General features: G+C 37.9%; 1 protein-coding gene across 9 annotated transcripts in view; it reads right to left on the bottom strand.

Annotated features, from left to right (window-relative positions):
• REV1 (REV1 DNA directed polymerase) overlaps positions 1-19120 on the bottom strand; it is a 95171-nt gene that overhangs the window by 16282 nt on the left and 59769 nt on the right. For 6 of the 9 annotated variants that reach the window (XR_006606003.1, XM_004753017.3, XM_004753016.3 and 3 more), the window contains 5 exons: positions 18223-18339; positions 13370-13478; positions 7414-7542; positions 4374-4528; positions 1894-2013 (listed from right to left, as the gene is read on the bottom strand). Coding sequence is in view for 8 of the 9 variants with exons in the window: in XM_004753017.3 (XP_004753074.1) it covers positions 1894-2013; positions 4374-4528; positions 7414-7542; positions 13370-13478; positions 18223-18339 (630 nt within the window). In the remaining variant the exon portion in view is untranslated. Of the gene's footprint in view, positions 1-1893; positions 2014-4373; positions 4529-7413; positions 7543-8049; positions 8171-13369; positions 13479-15550; positions 15714-18222; positions 18340-19120 lie in introns of those variants that run through there. The other 3 variants (XM_045077724.1, XM_045077725.1, XM_045077726.1) reach the window with 3 other exon arrangements.

The raw sequence follows: 19120 nt of genomic DNA, 5'->3' as shown, positions 1-19120 counted from the left end.
CTTAAAATTTGTATGCTGAAATTCTAATACCTGATACCCCAGAATGTGACTGTAATTAGAGAGAGGGCCTTGAAAGAAGTAATTAAGATAATAAGATTGTATACAAATGGGTTCTTTTTTTTTTTTTTTTAAAGATTTTATTTATTTATTTGACAGACAGAGATCACAGGTAGACAGAGAGGCAGGCAGAGAGAGAGAGGGAAGCAGGCTCCCTGCTGAGTAGAGAGCCCGATGCGGGACTCGATCCCAGGACCCCGAGATCATGACCTGAGCCGAAGGCAGCGGCTTAACCCACTGAGCCACCCAGGCGCCCCTACAAATGGGTTTTAATCCGGTATGACTGCTGTCCCTGTTAGAAGAAGTTAGGACAGAGACACATAAAGAAAAAATACCATGTGACAATACAGGGAGAAGATGGCCAATCTACAAACCAAGGAGAGAGGCCTCAGAAAACAACCCTAACAACTCAATCTTTGACTTCTAGCCCCTAGAATCTTGAGAAAATAAATTTCTGTTACATAAGTGGTGGCATTTATTACGGCAGCCTGAGCAAGCTAACGCAGATGGCTAGGCACAGGAAGTCCAAACACATAGTTCACATGCAGCTTTAAATACACTGTACCAGTGTATTTAGAAGCTTGCAGTAAGATGTGTTATTAAAACTTTGAATTTTACTGTCTAAAACTAATTTGCTAGTTTGAGTTTAGAAGATTATTCTTCCAATTTAATCTCAAACTGATAATCAAAATGTCCTATTTCACAATTCTAACATTAATACATTCTTTTAAGTTATTTACTGGGGGATCAGGAAGCTTTAAAACTAACCTACTATAAAATGGCATTTTGGTCATTTACTATTTGATAGCCTATAACAAATTTCTAAGGTACTTCAGAATTACTTTTATAAGATTTAAGAATATACATCTAAAAATATCAGTAAATCCGCTTTTCACAAGCAAAGGAATCAAAAATACTTTCACTGAAAAGGTACGGTCTTGAATTTTCCCCACAAGAAGAGTGTGTTTTTTAACAAATAGGATTATCTGAAACAATATCAAGGATTACTGCATGGTTTAGAGAAATTTCTTAGATCTACCATAGCAAATCTAAATATTTAACAAATGTGAAAGGAACTATCCTTTAATTATTAATTGTGAAATGAATTGTTCAACAACAACAACAACAAAAAATTACATCTCCTCAAGGTCCCAAAAGGGCAACTGTTTTTCAGTTATAATTAATTATATTTGATGATTTCTCTATGGAAAGATATTTACAAGCTAGGTTAGCCACACAGTAACCACATAATAATATAAAATAAACATCCTGGCTCTTAGCAGAGAAAGGTAGAGATGGACATTTTACTTCTACCTCTGATTTAACACAACATAATACTTTGTCTTTAGGTTTTATTCTTCCTAATAGGATTAATATATTTTCTACTTATACAGCTATTTGCTTACTAAACTGAGAAACCTGTCATGAGCCCATTAGTACATTTTTATAAACAGAGGAATCGATTCTCAAAATTTTTTATTTAGCCTAGAAGTATATAATTTCAGTTAAGATTTATTTAAAAGACCAAAAATCAACTTCATCATATTCTTTTTAAAATGACTGCTAGGAATTCCCTGATCTTGCCATTTGAGAAATATTTAAAGTAAAATATGTGAGAAATAGAAATAAAAGGTAACATTCAGGTCCTGATTAGTCAACTGAGGGTTTACTCACTGAGGAATTCCAAATTCTGTTATTCATGGCACTCAATCATGAATAAAAAAAAAAAAAAAAAATTCACATGTTTTGGAACAGAGAGTAACATTGTAAAATTATGAAAAGCACTAATAGATATTTACAACCAACCAGAGTTAAAAAACAAAGATCTGTATTTACCTGGTAGATTACTAACTAGCTGACCTCTGATAAAATCATCTACTTCTTCTGGTTTTAAATGGTATTGGCCATCTGGTTTTGCTTTTCGAGTTGCCATTCTAGCAAGGAGAATATTAGAACCTATAAAAGTTAAAAAAAAAAAAAAGGAAAAAAATTTTTCAAGAAAGATTCACCACAGTTATTTTTAAATTAAGATTCTTAACAAAGACACCTATAGACAAGTTACCTATCAAATTTCTTTCAAAACCAATGAAAATAAATAATTCCCAATTCTGATCATCTCAAACAGAGTACAAAACTAGCAGAATTTTGTTAAACAGGACATATAACCTGCATGGATACTGGATAGAGGCTTCCCTTTGCTACCAAACTGAGTGTCATTTCAACATCTCCTATCCTGGTAGGATGGGAGAAAGCAGTCCCTAACCTTACGATCGGAGATACAGGCACTGGGGGTAACGATGAGAAATTCCATCACCCTGCCAACCAATGTGTCCAGGCTGAGCAGGGAAATAAAGCCAAAGGCTCCTGGATGGGGGGAAAAGGGAGCCTTAAGAACCCGAAGTCTCACTATATAATCAGAACATGTGCAGTGGAAACCAAGGATAGGCAAGTCTTACAAACAGAGAGGGACAACAAGGTCCCAAGTGGGGTGTGGACGTGGAAAAGCAAAGCAGAGCAGAGCCAAACAATGGGGGAGGGGGAACAGAGAAGGTGTCAGGGCTCTGTAAGAGGAGGAATTTATGGAAGACATAAAAAGGACATGTCTCAGTTTTACAGAAGACTTTTGTAACAGCTATGTGTTTTCCTAGGGTAAATATGTAGATATTCATGAAGAGAAAACGTTCTGCAAAGTCAGAGCAAAATGATAAAAGTGGTGTGTTGTGGAGAGGCAAAAAAGATTGAGGAGTGGAAATATTACATGGGATTTTCATTTTAATTAATGACTGAACTTAAAAGAATGCACTCATATTGTCACACCTGTAAATTAAAAAGAACTTTTTAAACAACTAGAACCATGCCAGATACTGGAATACAGATAATAAGCTCTAAATGAACACTGAGAAAGATCTGTAGGCCAAACACAGGGGAGTAGAAAGGTAGGCTAGCTAGAACTGGAGGAATGCTAAGAATATACTAACCATGTTTTTTATTTTCTGTATGTTATGATGTTTTGCTATCTTAAAACTCTTCCTGGCTGGAAGGAGATGGCCCTCCCAGGGCTAGCTGGTTTTTAAGGACAGAACACAATTACCTCCCTTAGGAGCGCACCTCTCACATGCAAGCCAGCCACCCCCAACCATCTCCTCATCAAGCTCACAAATAAAGACAGTATTTTCCTGCCTTAAATCATCCAGGCAGGACACCAGGCAACTAGTACAAAGAGATCCCCATTTATAGCTCTGAGACCACAGGATTATCCAAAATAGTGAATCCAAAGCTGTTTATTTGTCCAGCTTTTCCCACAGAAACCCCTAAAGGTTCTGGCCTCACTCCTGCTTCAGCCTCATGACCAAAACTGGGGGCTTCCCCATGTGGCCCTACGTGGTAGAGCATGCCTCCTCCTCTTCTCAGCAAGTGTAAGGAATAAAAACCTTTCCACGGCACTGGCTGCTCTGTGTCACTCAGCTCCCTCCATAAAGTACAATTCCAAGGGTACAAATGAGATGGGGAACTTCAGGGGAAAGAGGATTTCTGAATGAAAATGGAGAAGGAGTAGTTGGAAATGACAATGACTAACTAAGAGGAAGTTACATCTATCTCCCAAGCCTGGGATATACAGAGTACAGGAGCAAACACAAGTAAAAGAGGTATCCCGGCAAGAGCTACTAAGGGTATGTTCCAAAAGGAGGAGGTGACTCAGGGAAGCTGAGGCATCAGAGATGCTCAGAGGACACAACAGCAAGAGCCAACGAAACAAGGACAAATGATGGGAGGGGCTGAGGAAACAAAGCACAAGGATTAAAGATGAAACCGACAAGAGCTGGGGAGAGATAACACCATTACTAAGAGCCACTGGTTGATTAAAGGTGACTTCTGGAACTGAGAGGGAAGGAAGGACTGGTAAGCATTCTAGGAAGCTAACGTTTCCCAAGTAACTAAATTACACCAAGACTCACAGTAACACTTAACTCCATATCCCTCCTGCCCCAACCACCCTGCTTTAAAGGAAGCTATGACTCACTTAAAAAGAATGTTTACAAATACTGAATTCACTTCTCCCCACTTCTGAAAAACTAGAAATATTCCAACTTGTTTATTCCAAAGACATTATCAACCATTTACTTGCCTTTCTAACACGTCTACCTCACGTATTGCATGAATTTGAGCGATGCTAAGAAGGGTCTTAGATGTCAGGTCTATGCAGTATGGTAAAAAAACAAATCTAAAAAATCACTCCTAAAGATTAAATGATATCCAATGATCATAAAGCAATGCTTTGAGTAAAGGGAAGGGTACAAGATAAGCTGGATACTAACCAATTCCAACAGAGGCCGCACATTTCGTCTGGTCTTTGATTTCCATGCGGACAGCATTTGCAAATTCATCAGGAGTAAGTCTGGTCTCTGCAAGGATCTCCGTGATGTCTACCAGTGCTTCATCACAACTGACAGCTTCAATGTTATGTGTGTAGCTGTCAACACAAAGCAAAAGCAATGCATCACCCAGCAGCTTGCCCTCGAGGAGACACAAATGTGGCAAAGTCCAGTCTTCCTCTGGCATCGTTTTTCACATTTTCTTTTAAGACTTTTTAAAATGCTAAAAAGTATTAGCATTTTAATTAAAGTGGCCCAAGTGCCATTATTAGTCACCTAACTTTTAACTATAGAACTAATTAACTGATATTTTCTTTTTCCATATTAACTACCAAAAATATACCAGTTTCCCTATGCTGAGGATACAGCTCTGAATAGCTGAAAAGTAGTGGACGAATTCGAACTGTCAGAACATTTAATCTAAAAACTGTTCAAACATGGTTTACCAGAATCCTGAACAGATAGAAAAATCACATAAATCAAGTCAAATAAGTAATTGATGATCTCCTACATAAAAATACGATTAAATACCTTTTACTGTAGCAGGCCTAGAATACAGGATATAAAGGTCAATCACCCCCAAATACCTGTCTGAAAGAACACCAACTACATTCCCTGAATGTGGGAATACTGTGGGTTTTGACCACGATCTACTGACACAAAGGACTTGTTTTAATTAGCTGAAGAGGAAAAGGAAGAACACAGCTGTCCTATGGCTCCAAAGCTAATTAAATATGCAAAACACAAATGGAAGGCAACCAGAAATGCCTCAAGGTCAAAAACGTACCTTCAATAATCTAGATGGTAACATATACTATGCCTTGTCTCACCTATATCTTGCTGCAGGTTACAGATCGGAATAATTGGCTGATTCATTTAAAAATAAATATCTGGGGACGCCTGGGTGGCTCAGTTGGTTAAGCAGCTGCCTTCGGCTCAGGTCATGATCCCAGCGTCCTGGGATCGAATCCCACATCAGGCTCCTTGCTCAGCGGGGAGCCTGCTTCTCCCTCTGCCTCTGCCTGCCATTCTGTCTGCCTGTGCTCGCTCTCTCCCCGCCCTCTCTCTGATAAATAAATAAAATAAAAAAATAAAAAATAAAAAATAAAAAATAAATAAAAATAAATATCTGTATTCATTTAAGAAAATGAGTGTTTTGGGGCACCTGGGTGGCTCAATAGGTTAAAGCCTCTGCCTTCGGCTCAGGTCATGATCCCAAGGTCCTGGGATCGAGCCCCACATCTGGCTCTCTGCTCAGCAGGGAGCCTGCTGCTTCCACCTCTCTCTCTGCCTGCCTCTGATCTCTGCCTCTCAAGTAAATAAATAAAATCTTAAAAAAAAAAAAGAAAGAAAGAAAGAAATGAGTGTTTTGTTTACACTTAAATAAAGGGGGAAATCTGTAAGAGCAGAAGGGTATACCTGGCAGGAGGAATTCTACTTCCCAGTGAAAGCTGTCCAAGGTGTGGAGAATATGAAACCAAGGATTTCCAAAGGATGGAAAAAGAGTAACACTGTGCCATTTTTTCCCCCAAGTATAGCCACATGCCACCGACAGTGTCTCCACAGACTAAAAGGATTTCAGGACTAGTATGTGTCATGGCTCTCTCTCAAATCCTCCTGATGATTCAGGCAGCTGCCTGAATGTCATGATGCTTGGAACACAGAACACGGGAGACCATATCCAGCTCAATCATCCACTCCCAGCCCTCACCTGGATGCTTCTCTTGAACTCAGCTCTGGAACAGGATTTAAAAAGCACACTTCCCACTTGGTACCACCAACATTCATATAGGTGAGATCTTAAGGACAGCTGTGATTATAAATGACTTATCATTCAGCACTCAGACCTACATACTAATACTAATGCAAGATAAGTTTCATCTATTCCTTGTATTTTCTCTCTTCTGCTCAAGTAGAGAGTGCATCTCGTTTCTCTTTGTTAGGATCAGCTGTATTAACAACTATTTGTACGTCATAGATACTCTATAAATATTCAAAATCATGCATAAGAAGGGAGAGAAAGAGGTGAAGACAGAGGTACAAGACGTATCTCTTAGAACATTAATACACTCCAAAGGTCAACGAACCTTGGCCTACTGTCCAGATGCCTGTCTAGGTAAATAAATATTTAATGGCACACAACCATACCCATTCACCAATGTATCTGTCTTCACTTTAAAGATTTTATTTATTTATTTGACAGACATAGATCGAAAGTAGCCAGAGAGGCAGGCAGAGAGAGAAGAGGATGCGGGGCTCGATCCCAGGACCCTGGGATCATGACCTAAGCTGAAGGCAGAGGCTTTAACCCACTGAGCCACTCAAGTGCCCCTGTGGCTTTCACTTTATACAGCAGAGTTGAAGAGCTGGAACAAAGACCTTATCTAGCTCTTTATAGAAAAAATACTCTGTCTTCTGCTACAGCGTATACACAGCCTGCCATGACTTATTTTAAATTTTGAGCTTTGAATATTAAATATACCTGTACTATAAATAAAAGTTAATCTCCTTTTCTTAAGCCAACTAATCAACCACCCACAAACTATTGCTAAAAACTAAGTTTTATAAAAACTAACTTTTGGCACACCTAAATAATTTTAGAAGATAAATGGTTTTAGAGTCTCTACTTGTTAACCCATCAGTTCTATAAACAAAACTATAATTCAAATGTAATAAAAGAAGACAAGGCTAAAAAATGTCAATCCTTCGTCAGTCTGGTTTCAGAGGAAGAAAACGAGAGCCATGAAGTTCTACAGGCAGAGAATCAATTTCCACTGACATCAGGAAGCATTAGAAAAGTCTGAGCAGGGCCAACGTGTCCCTTAAGACTGAACTACTGATTATTGGGCTGACTGAGGAAAGGGCTCCTGAAAGAGAAGCATCCAGCAAAAGTGGCCGGGACACCCCTAAAGAACACCAGACCCTCTTCACTATTAGATAAAAGAAGAAGAAGAGACGTGGAAGTGACCAGTGTTTGCTGTACCTTGCTAGTGTTTCATACATTGTTCGTGCAACTTCCTTATATGCATGAAAATCATATGGAACAGCTTGAAGACTGGGACAAAGTTGTTTAGCTTGCCCAAAAAACATTCCATTCCTGATGCCAACTTGTCTAGAGAAAGAATAAAACACAATGGAGGTTAGACTAGGACTAATTTTCAAATGCTTAATCAAATATCAAACATTGACAGTGTGTTCCCCATGCCACCAATATACAATTTTCACTTAATTCTCATTAGGGATAAACAACAAGCATTAAGAAAACTAGTAAGTTTGATTTCCTCCCAAAAGAAAATTGCACAATGGTCTGATTAGTGTAAATGACACGTGGATGTACCAAAATGTTATTAAAAACCAGATTTGGCTCTTGTCTGTATATGAAGCTTTCTCCAAAGACTCAGAGCTCTGGCCCCTTTGCAGAGATGCCAGCATACCATATGCTGGTGAGATCACAACCACCTCAGAGCAGGAATGTGCTGTCAAAAGAGGTTTTCTTCCCCTAACACATGGCACAGTTTGGCCAGGATTCGTCCCCCCCCAAAAAAAACAGAATATATACTAAAGAACTACACAAAACAGTGCTATGTGACAAACAGACAAAATGTACTCATCCTATTACCACCCAATTCCCAATTGACCAATTCCATGCTCCTGAAGTGGCTCCACAGTGGTTGAGATGCCAACAGCATTGTATATGGTAGCACATCACTCTGGGCAGGAGCCAGGGTTCCAGAACTTTGAGGGACCTAATTGAAAATGGTAAATTTTAAATCTTTTGTGTGTATCAATGCCCCACATTACCTTTGATATTTGGAGCATTCAACAAAAAACTATAATCATGGAATTATACTTAATTAGTAAAATTCCATTTGACGACTTTGCAATGAATCAATAAAAAAAAAAAAAATACCTCAAAGTAAAAGCACAAGTGAAATAAGAAGCACTACTTCACCAGATTATATGTTCCTATGTAAATACAACAAATAGTTATTCTATACATTCATGCAATAAATATTTACTAGGCTTTAATTACTCAGAGGTCTCTAACACCCTCCCCATCTCAGACCACTACTGAGAGCCACCACGGAGAAGAATGCCCCAAGTTATTCAGAGGTAAAGGCAAAATCATATGCATTTTTTATGGACACGAAAACAGTATAAATTATCTGACTGCAAAGCTCCCAGTAGATGAGAAATATTCTAACAGGAAGGAAAAGTGACAGTGAAAGAAGTGACGAGTGACAAACAGCATGGTGAAGAATATTTTTTCATTCATTCAACAAAAATTTATGTCTCAGGCATTTTGTTAGGTGGTAGGCAAAAGATGGTGAACAAAACAGACCCCATGATGTTCACAAGGATGACCCTGCACTCACCCAGCACAAGACAGATTATAATCAATGGACTTTATTTTGTAAGGCAGGGAGGTATATATGTAATGGTTTTGAAGTCTATATAAAATCACATACAATTTAAGACATTTTCGATAATGCTTGCTATGTAGGGTCAGCATGCAAAAGCTAAGCTTACAAATTAAAGGTAATTACTCCTTTTTTGAAAAATGTGTTACATAATTGTTATGAATAACATTATATTTATATTTACTATAATTTTTTTCCACTTATTCAAAAATTTTCAAGGGCATATTACTTAGGAAAACATAATACAACTACTTATGTACTTGTGCACATATACAGCTTGGAGAGAAATGCTTAGGAGCCACCAGACATGGTAAGGAAATTATAAACAAAAAGGAAAACTAAGAGATTTCCTATAACTAAGGGAAGCAAAACACTCGGAGTTGGAGTTGGGAAACCGGATTTGTTTCATAGAAAATAAAGGAGTAAGGGCAAATATCCAACAGTCGGAAATGACTTTTTGCTACGGTGACTTATCTACTTCTTTCAACTAGGTCCCACGCAGGATAAACCACCAATACTCCATCAGCGTGTGCTACAGAAAGCAATTATTCTCAGGCTTACACTGCACATGTAGGTCACTGTCCGTTCAGTGTGTTAACAGGTATCCGTATCAATAAATATAGTAAAGCATCCTTAGAAAATCATTTAAAAATTATTTGATCTTAAAAAATATGTGATTCAAAGATATTTGTATATCACTACGTATTCATCTGCCTATCTACCTTCTCGTTCTGTATGAAGCTTGCTCTTTCTGATGAGCAAAACGACTAACAGTCATGCATATTCTAGCCTTTGTATATACATCCTACCTCTCCATGAGTTCTACCATCTCGTGGGCACACACCATCCTTTGCAGACCCATGATCGGTCTGTGTCTATTGGAAACTCATGAATGCATAAACCTGGGATGATCATCCCCACAATCTAGTCCCCACTCCAGCCCCAGAAACATTTCTCTGATGAAACTGTGGATATACATATTTTTAAAAAATCTTCTCACCTAAGGAAAATATAATTATAGGACAGCCACAAGAAAAGGGTATCTAAGAACTGTTTTCTAGAGACTTTTATTATCAACTGCTTTCTACAAAATGAAAATCATAATTAAGAAACGAAATCCCAGGGTGCCTGGGTGGCTCAGTGGGTTAAGCCACTGCCTTTGGCTCAGGTCATGATCTCAGGGTCCTGGGATCGAGTCCCGCATCGGGCTCTCTGCTCAGCAGGGAGCCTGCTTCCCTCTTTCTCTCTCTCTCTGCCTGCCTCTCCGTCTACTTGTGTTTTCTCTCTGTCAAATAAATAAATAAAAATCTTAAAAAAAAAAAAAAAAAAGAAAGAAAAGAAACGAAACCCCACTGCTGTGGGTTGTGTGGGCTTTTTTCCCTCCTAACTTTCACTCTAATTCCTTTTCTCATCACTTTATGTATGTCCTTAAAACAATCACCAACTAAGCATTTTGCTTTTGGCCCATATATTGTCACCCCAATTATTCTGTAGTACATTCAGCTTGACAACACTATCTATCTCTGATGCAACACGACCACAACATCCAAACACCAGAAGTGCCTAGCACCTAGACACAATTGTGGCTACTTGAGTCCAAAGCCCTCAGGAACAGGAAAATACTTTCACCCCTGAAGCGGACTTCTTATCCCTCCCACCCAACCCTACTTGCTGGCCAGCACTCAGCTTGGGGGTGCCAAACTAGAAGGGACATCCTTCAGGCAGTACAGAGGGTGGGGCTTTCACTTCACCACCAGTTGAGCAGAACTCAAACACTGATAGAACATTCCCAAGCTTCCCCACACCCTCCAGATGTGAACCCAACTGTCCAGCCACCAGATGCACACATTGTCACACAGTAATTCAGTGGGGAAAAAAAGACTAGCCTTACTGAGCTCAACACAAAATCAGCTCTGAACTGCCTGGGCTAATAAAAAGAAAAAATCCAGAATGCATCTGGTATTTGTCTTATCATTTTTATTAAAGTTTTCAATTCTTGGGCTACATTACCAACAAGCAATGAAAAAGGTTAAAACGTAATTTTGTCAATAAGAAAGACAAAGTCAGTCTAGGAGTAAAAGTTCCACATGTCATAAATGGAAAGTAATTTAAATATTTTATAATTATAAAATGTCTGATTATAAAGTTTTCTTAAGTATCTTTTTAATAAAATAACTGGCAATATTTTAAAACTATTTCAGTTAGATGATCTGAAATATTTTTTGTTCCTATTAGACTTCCTTGAACAATCCCTTGAACTTCCTTGAACTTTTAATCAGGACTGAAAGATATTACATATATCAAATCATTATGCTGTACACCTGAAACTAATGTTATATGTCAATTATATCTCAATAAGAAAAGTATGAAAGACAAAGCCATAAATAGAAAAGACTGAAATATAAAACTGGTAGAGGACTCTGTTTATTATTAAATACTTTAACACTTGCCAACAATATGTTATAAAGGTAAAAACATCCATTCAGTTATCAGGAAAGAAAAACCATAAAGATTGTTCTTTTAAATTAATTAATTCAGGAACACCTGAGTGGCTCAGTTATCAGGAAAGAAAAACCATAAAGATTGTTCTTTTAAATTAATTAATTCAGGAACACCTGAGTGGCTCAGTTAGTGAAGCAGCTGCCTTCAGTTCAGGTCATGATCCCAGGATCCTGGGATTGAGCCCCACATCGGTCTCCCTGCTCAGCGAGGAGCATGCTTCTCCCTCCCACTCTGTTTGCTACTCTACCTGCTTGTGCTCACTTTCTCTCTCTCTCTGACAAATAAATAAATAAATAAATAATCTTTTTTAAAAAAATAATCAACTCATTACTACTCCCTCTAGTTTTACAACTATTAGAATTGATTATTTTTAAATGATTCTTTAAGTATGAAGAACACATACATATGTCTGTTTCTTCTTGTACTGAAACAGCCCATTGTACTGAGAGTTAAGCTTATGGTAAGATATAGATCTACAAAGTTGGTACTAATGAGTTGACAACACTCTATAATTTTAAGTAAGGAGATTATTGGATATACCAATACAGAATTATTTACTTGTAATTTAATAGGTGATCAATTTTTTTTGGTGGGTTTTTTTTTTTTAAGATTTTATTTATTTGCCAGAGATAGAGAGAGTACACACAAGCAGGCAGAGAGGCAGGCAGAGGCAGCAAGAGAAGCAGCCCAACCAACTGAGCCACCCAGGCATCCCTAGGTGATCAAGTTTTAACATTATTGTGAAGAAAATTCTAAGTGTTAGAGGAGTTTTAAATTACAAGGGATTTTTCTTAGCTATAAGAAAGAATGATTAGACAGAAGAACGTTAAGGCCCTCTTCCATTAAAACAATATCTAGGGGCGCCTGGGTGGCTCAGTGGGTTAAGCTGCTGCCTTCGGCTCAGGTCATGATCTCCGAGTCCTGGGATCGAGTCCCATGTCGGGCTCTCTCCTCAGCAGGGAGCCTGCTTCCCTTCCTCTCTCTCTGCCTGCCTTTCTGCCTACTTGTGATCTCTGTCTGTCAAAAAAAAAAAAAATCTAATTCTTTGGGGGCACCCTGGTGGTTGACTTGAGTGTTCAACTCTTGATTTTGGCTCATGTCATGATCTCAGGGTGATGGGATCGAGCCCCATGCTGGGCTCTGCACTCAGCATGGGAGTCTGCTTGGGAGTCTGCTTGGGATTCTTTCCCTTCTTCTCCCTCCTGCTCTGCCCCTCTCCTCATCCACACTCTCTTAAATGAATAAACAAATTCTTTAAAAAACTTTTTAAAATATCTAATTTTAGGGGCGCCTGGGTGGCTCAGTGGGTTAAGCCTCTGCCTTCGGCTCAGGTCATGATCTCAGGGTCCTGGGATCGAGTCCCGCATCGGGCTCTCTGCTCAGCAGGGAGCCTGCTCCCCTCTCTCTCTCTCTGCCTGCCTCTCCATCTACTTGTGATCTCTTTCTGTCAAATAAATAAATAAAATCTTAAAAAAAAAAAAAAAAAAAAAAAAAATAAAATAAAATATCTAATTTTAATCTCATACTTCAAAAAGATAATGGTTTTAAAAAGACAATGTCCACAGGGCTTCTGGGTGGCTCTGTTAAGCATCTGTCTTCTGCTCAGGTCATGATCCCGAAGTTCTGGGACCAGGCCCCACCTCAGGCTCCCTGCTCAGTGGCGAGTCTGCATCTCCCTCTCTTCCCTGCCCCTCCTCCTGCCTGTGCTCTGTCTGTGTCTCTCTCTCTCAAAAAAGTAAATAAAATCTTTAAAAAAGACAAACGACAATGTCCAATTTCTTTTGATTTCCACTGTTGGATGTACTGATTCCTCAGGAAACTACAGTATTTACTTAAAGTCATCTAGCATTTGTGAAAGGAAAAAAGAACTGAAGGGATGAAGCCCTGAAATATTTCTTCCCATAAAACGTGTGTAACACAGGCCTGACTGGCACATATGAATCCACTTCAAAAGAGTCTGTAAAAATGATTAAGTAACTATTTATTAGGATTACAACACATTTAATTTCCACATACCTGGCTTCATAACTACAAGAGGCAATTTCAGCCTTTGATAAAACAGAATCAATCCCATTTGCTTGTGCAGAATCTTGGTTCTCCCACAACGATGAATCTGGTATTTCTGCTTTAAAAATATAAAATTTAATGATTATACATTAAAAACTTGTTTTTCTTCACTTTCATTCAAGAATTGTATTTTCCATTCCTTCCATATACAAATGCTTAATAAATTCCAAATATAGTTACATCCATTGGTACTGGTCTTACTCAATAATAGAAAACCTAGGGGCACCTGGGTGGCTCAGTGGGTTAAGTCTCTGCCTTCAGCTCAAGTCATGATCTCAGGGTGCTGGGATCGAGCCCCACGTCGGGCTCTCTGCTCAGCAGGGAGCCTGCTTCTCCCTTTCTCTCTGCCTGCCTCTCTAGGCCTACTTGTGATCTCTCTCTGTGTCAAAAAAATAAATAAAATCTTTTAAAAATAAATAAATAAAATAAAACCTATAGCTCTAACATGGGTTACTTCCATTGTAAACTTCACCAGCAGTCAGACAAAAACACAATAAATTCAAAGTGTTGCATATTAGTAAATGTTTGGTCTGTTGTTGTTGTTTTTTACAAAATGTATCAAAAGATATATATAAACTATCCCTTTAACAGTCTCTTGAGATGAAAAAAGATGAAAAGTTATCAGGATGATGAATTCCTTCCTATATTCTCGAAAGGATTATACAGCTCCCTGAAATGGGAAACAGTTAATGGAAAATACACATTTCTCTGAATGTTCTTTGCTGTTTCCTAAATAAAGTATCTGCAAAACTGAAACCTATTTAATACCACAAACAACAAACGCCAACTTCCTACAAGTCATTCGATCAAACAATTCAGTAGGTCACATATCATCAAGAGGATTCATCCTAAATTAAAGAATTTTCTTTTGAACACACATCAGGTAAAAGAGCTTCATAATACGCCCCCCCTCACAGTAAATTCTACTTAATGGTTTAAGAACACATGTTGAATTAAAAACATTCAAGTGTGATCAGAATACCAACTGCTCTACAGAAAACGACTCAAGCCTAAGTAGTACCACTCACTAGTATTTCTTAGTATCCAAGCTAAATATATAGCTTCACACAAGATTATAAAAGCATGTATCTAGAGAGCGCTAACTACATGCCACTTTACTTTTATTACCATCTCTAACTTCACCAGCAATTGAGAAAGATTATAACACAACTTCAGTTCCTGATCTCTTGAGATATTACTACGTTCCAAGAATATACTCTAAAAACATATATTCTTAAAACACAATCTCACTCATACTTCTAATACTATGAACAAAAAATGCCATTAGTTAGTAAAATAAGGCAAGATAAACCATTTCAATTAATTCTAGACAAACCTATTTTGAGTACATTAGGACAACATATAAGCAACAAACCAAGTACTTCTTTTCTGCTTATTTCAGAGACATAACATTCCATGAGAAATCAGCCAAGTTAAAGTACCACCAGAAACACATGGCAAAGTGTCTAGCTTTGTGGGCTAAAATAGCCCTTCCTGGTTTGACTCCAGAAATTGTCAATGTCTTTTACCCAATTCTGCAACTCACATAAGTATTTTTGGATTCCGGCACCCATACACACAAAGCATAAATGCAAACCAAACTGTAAGGATATCTTAATGCACTCAAATCCCACTTGCCTCAAAAATTAAAACAGCAGAGTATATAATCTGAGCCATGGTTCCAGGTATATTATGATAAACATATGCTATACCATGACAAATAAAAACAGAATGCAGAGCAGACTTCCCTGTTTCCCTGAAACATCTTAGAAGGCTAAATATCTGCTTTCCTAGCCCATTATTCTAAGCTGAAGATCTGCAAGACTTTCAGGATTGTCAGTATCACAGTTCAAGAGAGGTTGCTACTAACCCAAACAACAACAAAAAGAGTTGAAGCTTGAAGAGCCACAACCAGCTGCCTTTCACAGGTATAACCATGACCTTGGGCCTTAAAAGTTGGGGAGCTAGGGGACTTATATTTGAAAGTCCAGTCAAATAATCTACGATACTTGTCTTGAAAATTACAGAAAAAAATCATGCTTGAGGTGAGAACAGTCTGTGGTCCCTGGGCTCCCAACGCCCTGCCTGAGAAGCACCACTTCATGTTTTCTCTTCACTGGGCTGGCTGACCTTTTCCACAGTGCAGCAGAGTGCGTGGATCCCTCCACGAGCGCAGTGAGTTGCTTCAAGGGAGACTCAGGGAAATTCAGGGACACACTGTCCTCACTGGAGGGCAAAGTAGAGAACTGCTCATCAAAACTTGACAAACTAGACGGGCACATGAAGAATGTGGAGGAACGGTTGGAGAAATCAGAAGCCAGGACCCAAGTCTGTGAAAAAGAAATCGCTGAGAATAAATCTATAACTAACATGATTTTAAAAACTGTTGTTCTTTAGAACGAACACTGAAGTTGTCGAAGGGATAAGAAAACATCTGTATCCTGGAATCCAGGAAGAGGTAAAGGCCCCAACCACAAAATCTTGAGTATAAATGGATTCCAAATAATGGGGCTATCAATGAGAAGTGTCACTGTGAGTATGGCTCAGGAAGCAGCTTCCAAAGGAAGTCATGGATGGAGAGCCCTGGTTACGCTGGTCCGTTTAGACAAAGAGTTTTTGAATATGACGAATAAGAAACTAAAGTTTCTACCTATAAAGGGCTGAAGATGCTATCTGTTCTAATACTTTGCCCAGACATACAAGCCAAAACATCAGAACTGAATTTTTTTAAAAGCCAGTGTGCAGAAGCCAAAGGTTTTATTCCTAAATTGATCCTCGATATTTTAAAATTTGGTGTCTGACTGATAAGTACCCAGAGAAAGAAAGATCAGGAAATAATAAGGAAAGAAGAACAAAGTCTTTGAAAAAACAAGTTCTAAGTACAAGGTTAGTGGCAACCAAACTTTATAATAAAGGACAACCTGGTCATTTTATGTTATAAATATTTTGGTAAGCTCCTAATGGGTCAAAGGCTTAGGAAATAAAAGTGAATGATACCAAGTTTAAAAAAAGAATATAAAATGCAAAGTTATCATATTCACCTTTTCTAGTGACAGAAACATTTCTTTTTGACAGTTTTCAATGGCAAGTGAATTTTCAGTATTTTTCCTAATATTTATCTTCTAACTTACCACCCACATTTAGAGGTGGAGGAGATGTGAATTATAAAAGGTCATTACAATGTTATGAAAATTCAGTGGCTAAACTGATGAAGATAACTAAGTAACCAATAACCGTATTCTATTAATAAATTGCCTATGGTCAGATCACCTATGAAGGAAGGAAAGATGTAAGAGGACTTGATCTCTGCTACTTGTAAGGCATGTGCGCTTACCAAAGCCAAACTTCTTGACGGAGACTGCCGAAACTACAGACGTGTGTGGCAAACGCAAGATTCTACCTGCTGGAGGAACTGAGTGCTGGGTAACTGACTGATGTTACCAAATGCTATGTCCAAGGTATTTTTCCTTCTTTTAACATTCCTTCAGAGAGTTTTTTACAGAGTGCCCAATAGTTAACAAGTATTATGCATTTCCTTAAGCTACTTACTTATTTTCCAGAACTTAAGGTCTCAACTTTTTAATCTCACACAGAAAATACAAAAAGAAAAACCAACCTACAACAAAACCATACAACCAATAGTTCAGAAACCACCCATACTGTCACATACCACAATACACCTGAATGTTAACGAGCTCAATACTGACTACCCCAAGACCTACTCAAGACACAGAAAATACTCGAATCTTAAAAAATCTTAATAAAAGACTTAGAACCCAAGAAAGGCTTTAGGAAATCTGGAAAACAGATACACATGAAGCATAAAGACATATCTATCATTAATGTTCTGTACTCATACCATATAAACAGATAATCACAAAGAGACTGTAATCCCAAAAAAAGGTTCTCAGAAATGTCCAGTGGCTTTCCTTTTGCCTTAACTTCAATGAGATCATTTCTAAAATAATCCCAAGTTTTCATAACTGAAAACTAGGAACCTGAAATAATTGGGATGAAATTTAACTGCTTGCTGTCCATTCCACTGTATATCTAATTTCTGACTACTTTCTAATTAATATTTTTCTGGAAAACTAATTTAAAAATTTTTTTGGCTTTGCAGACATCCATGAGAAAACTAATCAGTGACAAAGAATTTAATTTCTACAAAAATATTTCTCAGGTAATTTATTGAGGGGGAAAAAAAGAGTTGTAAAAATCTTAGTAATAATGTGAATAGTCTAAGTTACAATTTTTATTTATTAATAGCAAAAATTCAAAAGCCAGCAAGGCAAGAAAATGTTAAAGCAGGTTCAGCAAAGACATAGGGAATGATTTCTGGTATTTATCTTCTTATTCCAATAAATAAAGTCCTATTGTTTTTTTATTCCACTGATTCACATAAATCTTTAGCAACAGGAACTTTAGTATCTACTGTGATCAGTGACCAAACAACTAGTAATTACCTCTCCGGTCTAGAGGCTTCCACAAAATGATGTCCAGGATTTTTTTTTCATCCTCAGTCTAAACGTATACAAAGCAAAACAATCACACCTTTATAAAACATTCTTCACTCTGTCCCAGGAAAATATCATCATCTAACTCAACAAAGCAGGGCTATGAACCAGGCCTTTGTATTGCATAGAGATTAGAGATTTTGTTGTAAGATGTCACTGACACCTTTAAAACCCTTGAATGAAAAAGCTAATTATTTCAACTCTTTCATTTCTGTAACAAGAATACCAGCAGTAAAATCCAGAGTCTTCAACAGGAGCACTGTGACTTCAAAGAGAGCTCATTTGTACCTGCTTTGCCTTTAAGGATTTTATTCTGGTAATACTGCCACTCCAACTGGGGGTTAGCACCAGGACGTAGAGGTGCCCTTCCTGTGCCTCTGTTACTTGTAACAGCCACTGGTTTTCCTGTGAGGAAAAGAAAAGAATTATTTCTAAATCTAAGTACGGGAATGTTAACAACACTGACAACATGGAAAGTTCTTCACAAGATTTAAAAAATACAATTTTTTCTTTAGCTTTCTTGATGCATTAATCCATAAAGGAGATAGTATCTTTAAAGTTATCAATTACCATACAAAGATCATCTAAGTTTCTCAACACTCCCCTAAATTAAATCATTTGACAACTTTGATACATTTATTCAACTTAAAAGCAATGCTATCCCTTTACTTCCCATTGTTTGTTTTTTGTTTCTTGCAGTAGAAAACAAGTCAACTCTGATCCTAGATTTGAATTGGGGGGGGGGGACCTATATCTAGATGTTTTATATTTCTCATATCAGAAAAGGTAACCTCTAAATCTTTCAATTTTACAGCAAGAGAAACAAATATATATGCAAAGGGACTACAATCTGACCTACTATAAGATCAAATGTGAGAATACAGTCCCTCAGTTTTTGGTTTAGTTTAAATTCTTTCAGATATCCTTTCCTTTTGTGTGCACTACAAGAGAATTGTTAACTTTTTTATTTTTAAGATTTATTTGACAGAGATCACAAGTAGGCAGAGAGGCAGGCAGAGAGATAGCTGGGGAAGCAGGCTCCTGCCAAGTAGAGTCTGATGCAGGGCTTGATACCAGGACAGCCTGATGCGGAGCTCGATACCAGGACCCTGGGATCATGACCTGCACCAAAGGCAGAGGCTTTAACCCACTGAGCCACCCAGGCACCCCGATAACTGTTAACTTT

The sequence above is a fragment of the Mustela putorius genome, unplaced genomic scaffold (assembly GCF_011764305.1).
Source record: "Mustela putorius furo isolate JIRA1106 unplaced genomic scaffold, ASM1176430v1.1 tig00000224_pilon_pilon_pilon, whole genome shotgun sequence".
Taxonomy (NCBI): Eukaryota; Metazoa; Chordata; class Mammalia; order Carnivora; family Mustelidae; genus Mustela; species Mustela putorius.
Note: the sequence above shows the minus strand (reverse complement) of the source record. Positions and strands in the feature narration are given on the sequence as shown.